At 45.4% G+C, this 3,893-nt stretch overlaps 1 protein-coding gene across 1 annotated transcript; it reads right to left on the minus strand.

Annotated features, from left to right (window-relative positions):
- Positions 1–776: 776 nt before the first annotated feature.
- LOC115165177 (T-box-containing protein TBX6L-like) lies at positions 777–3,533 on the minus strand. Its single transcript, XM_029718201.1, has 9 exons — positions 3,518–3,533; positions 3,138–3,291; positions 2,910–3,012; positions 2,331–2,495; positions 2,040–2,186; positions 1,864–1,934; positions 1,667–1,755; positions 1,342–1,561; positions 777–1,212 (listed from the first exon to the last, which is right to left on the minus strand). The coding sequence occupies exons 1-9, from the start codon at positions 3,531–3,533 to the stop codon at positions 777–779; spliced, it is 1,401 nt and encodes a 466-aa protein (XP_029574061.1).
- Between the last annotated feature and the right edge of the window lie 360 nt (positions 3,534–3,893).

Genomic DNA, 3,893 nt, shown 5'->3' on the forward strand with positions numbered 1-3,893 from the left:
TGGCTGAATGGAAGCAAGTCCCAGCAACAATGTTCCAACATCTAGTGGAAAGCCTTCCCAGAAGAGTGGAGGTTGTTGTAGCAGCAATGGGGGGACCAACTCCATATTAAATGGCCATGATTTTGGAATGAGATGTTCGACAAGCAGGTGTCCACATACTTTTGATCATGTAGTGTACCACGGCTGTCGAATCACCCAGTTTATAATGCTCCTTAGATTGAATCCCGGGCACCAAGTAAATTAATACTTTAGCTTTGAAAAAAAAATGTAGAAAAACACGTGTAACTTGTTGATTCTTTAATTACATACAGCTCACATTACAATCTCATTAAAGCAATTTATTACACACAAAACATTTATTTTTTGACAAAAATATTTGAATAAATGAAATCAAAACAAAATAAATAGACAACTCAACAATAAACATATAATTGGTAGGAACATATTCATTTTTCAGGCCTAAAGCCAGCTGTGATATCAGACGAGTCAACAGCACTACTCTGGTAGTCATTCTAAAGCACATTGTCTCTGTTCCACTCCATTATCATTTCTGCTTGCTGATGTTTCTTCGGACCCAGATCCTTCTCCCTCAGCCTCAGCATGCAGCAGCATGGCCATGAGCTCTGGACCAGCAGCCATCAGGGTGTGATGCTGGACTTGGGACAGACCTCTAGGGGAAACACAGGTATGACAGCATAGTAGCATTTATGAGGTCTCACTGAGTCACCTGTGAGACTGCAGTCCTTCTCTTTTGGGAGAAACTGTGAGGAAATGGTTCACCAGCATGAGTAGGAGAAGAGTGGGTACTGGCTCCACTCAGCCACGTTGCCATGGTGATATCCGTGGTGCACAGCCGGGGTACTGTAATCAGTGGGCAGGTGGTGAGGGGGAGGGTACTGGGCATGGCTGGGGCCGCTCCACTGACCCAGGGTCTGCTCTGTGCCGTAAGGGCTGTAGATGTGGTGGCTGAGGATCCCTGGCTTGCCTGCTTGGGCTATGTTGAGCACCCCTGTGTAGTCCGGATGATGTCCTGCAAGGGGCTGCGGGCCACAGGGAGATGATCTAATCTCATTAACAGAGGGCTTGGAGGCCTCATGCTCTGGGACTGTGGCTACATCAGGGACTCTGGACTCAAAGCTGGCCCGCCCAGAACCGCCATTGCTGCTGCCCAGGTTGGAGGACGGAGATGGAGACTTCCCGTATTTATGGAACCTGAAAAGAGAGAGAAGGCAGGGTGGTGGTCAGTGTTGTCTGCTTTGATGACAATGTGGCAGTGAGTTTTCCTTCCTACAGGCAGCAGGATGAACATTACTGAGATAGACAGCATGCTGTGGTGCCTACCTGTAAGGTTGGTATGAAGCTGGGTTTGGTACTCGCTGCTCTGCATTGTACATGTCCCTGACGTCGGGTCCAGGGGGTGTGTCTGTCTGGCCGTGGTGTCCATGCTCCCTATCAGGCCCCCAAGGGGAATAGTGCTCCTCTTTCACCACTTCCTCCTCTTTTCTCTCAGTGAGTTCTGCCCGCTCTCCTTCGTATCCCTCATATGATGACCTGTGTAAGCCTGCAAAACATACATGACATCAGACCCACTGAGCTCAGAGAAGAACAACCTCTACAAGAAGGGATGAGTAGTTTGGTCACTAAACTAACTGGTGAAAGCCAATACTTGAAGGGCTGTCCTCATATGAGTCTTTGCTTAGATAATCCATTTCCTTTGCTTTTTTCTCTGTCGAGGCTGGGATTCTGTTAGCACGCCTGCAGTGGAAAATACAACAGGATCATTAGTACACATATTCAAGGCAAGCAGAAAATAGAAAAGAAAGAGTGAAATAGAAAAGTAATGATAAAAACAATTCTAGCTACTTTTTTGTATTAGTTCCTTCGTCTCGGAAGCCTTTCGCAAATGGGTTGTGGTCAATCTTCAGCTTTGTTATCTGTGGGGAAAAGAGTTGGTTTTAAACACCTAGCGCCTTGTTACCAGATTCTTGCTTGGGGGAAGGGTAGTGCCCTGCTGTGCCAGTGACTGCAGTGAGACTGACCTTAGTGTTCTGGTAAGCGGTGACCGAGGTGAAGGAGGTCTCAGAGAAGGTGAAGGTCTGGAAGACACTCCAGCGTACACTGTACATGTCGTCTGCCTGGACAACGTGGAAGCGCGGCTGATAGCAGTGCATGGAATGCAGAATGATCTGAAAGAGAGAGATGCACAGTTAGTTTAGTCACTGGAACAAAGACAACAGTTAATGTCATCAAAGTAAAATAATTTGCCAATGGTCTATTGAGTAAGTCTATATAGATATATATTATTACAGAGCTTGACAATACTTTCTTACATGGCCATGTTGGTCCAGAGTGTTGTTGGTGAGCTTGAGCTTGAGGAAGGACACCGACTGTTTCATCCAGTGGCTCCCAGGGGCCGGAGAGTCTGGGTGCAGGTACGTCCGACAAGGAGGCTGAGGCTCCGCCTTCCCAGTCACTTCCCATTTCTCTTTATTCCACTGGAAGGAGACAGAAGTAAACAGCTTAACATAAAGTTAATCTGTCATATAAAGGGGGGCAGGGGTGATTTTCAGAGGATCCCTGTCTAACCTTGAGGCTAAAAGAGAGTGATACTTTGGCTTGCACCATCCACAGAGGCAAACAGCAGGGGATATAACAACAGGAAGAGATAATGCCCTTTGATGACCAATGTCAAAGGGGTGATTAGCAAAGACTGGAGTGGAGCTGGGTCTCGTCTGGAGATGCTGACCATTGGAGAACATCAATTGCTAATGTTTGCTAATGTCACAATTGTTTGATACAAGCCAGGGATGTGTTGTTTCTAAATGAAAATTCTCCTTGGTTTCAATGATTTTGCTCATATGAAAAGCAATGGATATGTATTCAAGTGTAAACATGCAAAAGGTTGTTACCTTATACCTGAAACCATCCACAGGTACCATGTCAACCAACAAGATGTACTTGGAACATGGAATTAGTCCAGAAAGGTTGATTTTACAGTGTGGAAACATTCTCCTGCAAAATTCAAGAATAATCATTATCATGACCGTCCACAGAAAGTACAATTTCTTGAAGTATTTTCAATCAAGTATATTGTAATTGATAATGGCAGATAGAGTTTGAAGTTGTGGTTATCTTACCTGCCTGGTTTAGTGATAATCATCTCTGTTCCTATTTCATGGAAGGACTTCCAGAGTTCTGGGTTCTCCAGAGTCATCCTGATGTTGCCTTGGCGATAAGCATCGGGACCACCGGGAATTGAGCACGACGGAGTACTAAAGTTGGACTTCATGTCTAGGATGTAGAAACAATTATTAAGAAGCAGTCATAAGCTCAAACTGACGGAGGACTAGCTGACCAAGATAAGAACTAAATAGGCAATAGGCTGTGATAGAGGAATATTTCACATACACAGACTACTGATTTAGACAATGAGAGCTTATGCCTTGAATGTGTGATGTCCATTGGGAATCCAAGGTAGGTTTGATGACAAAAAAAGAGCTTGAGGATCAACACTCACCTCTGATGGACTGCATTCTTCAGACGAGTTGGTGGAACAAGGAGAGGTGCGCCAAAAATATCATGTATCAGAAAACTGTTTTAGTGATTTCCAAAGTAGAAACCTCAGTTAACAGTCCCTCCTTGGTGCTGCACATCGGTCTTGAGCTTTCAGTATATTCCACTGGTGCCGGAAGCATACATTGAGTGGTCGTAGGTCCAATGGTGTTCGAACAGCAATCACTTGGGGCTCTCTAGAATTGTTGAACTGGAGGATGGGGTCTCTGACTTTTAAGGGGAGCCCAGGAGTGGGAGTGGCCTGAAGAGCCATTCCCAGGCTTTGAAGTGGCACAAACGATGAGTCAATGTCCCACTGTGATTGGAGGGTAGTGGAAATC

This window comes from Salmo trutta, chromosome 27, assembly GCF_901001165.1.
Source record: "Salmo trutta chromosome 27, fSalTru1.1, whole genome shotgun sequence".
In the NCBI taxonomy this organism is placed as follows: domain Eukaryota; kingdom Metazoa; phylum Chordata; class Actinopteri; order Salmoniformes; family Salmonidae; genus Salmo; species Salmo trutta.

Coding starts and splice junctions, on each gene's coding strand:
- LOC115165177 (XM_029718201.1), bottom strand. Junction 2,496..2,909: donor TGGATGGTTTCAGGTATAAG/GTAACAACCTTT, acceptor GTCTCCTTCCAG/TGGAATAAAGAGAAATGGGA. Junction 1,756..1,863: donor GAAGGAACTAATACAAAAAA/GTAGCTAGAATT, acceptor TTTCCACTGCAG/GCGTGCTAACAGAATCCCAG.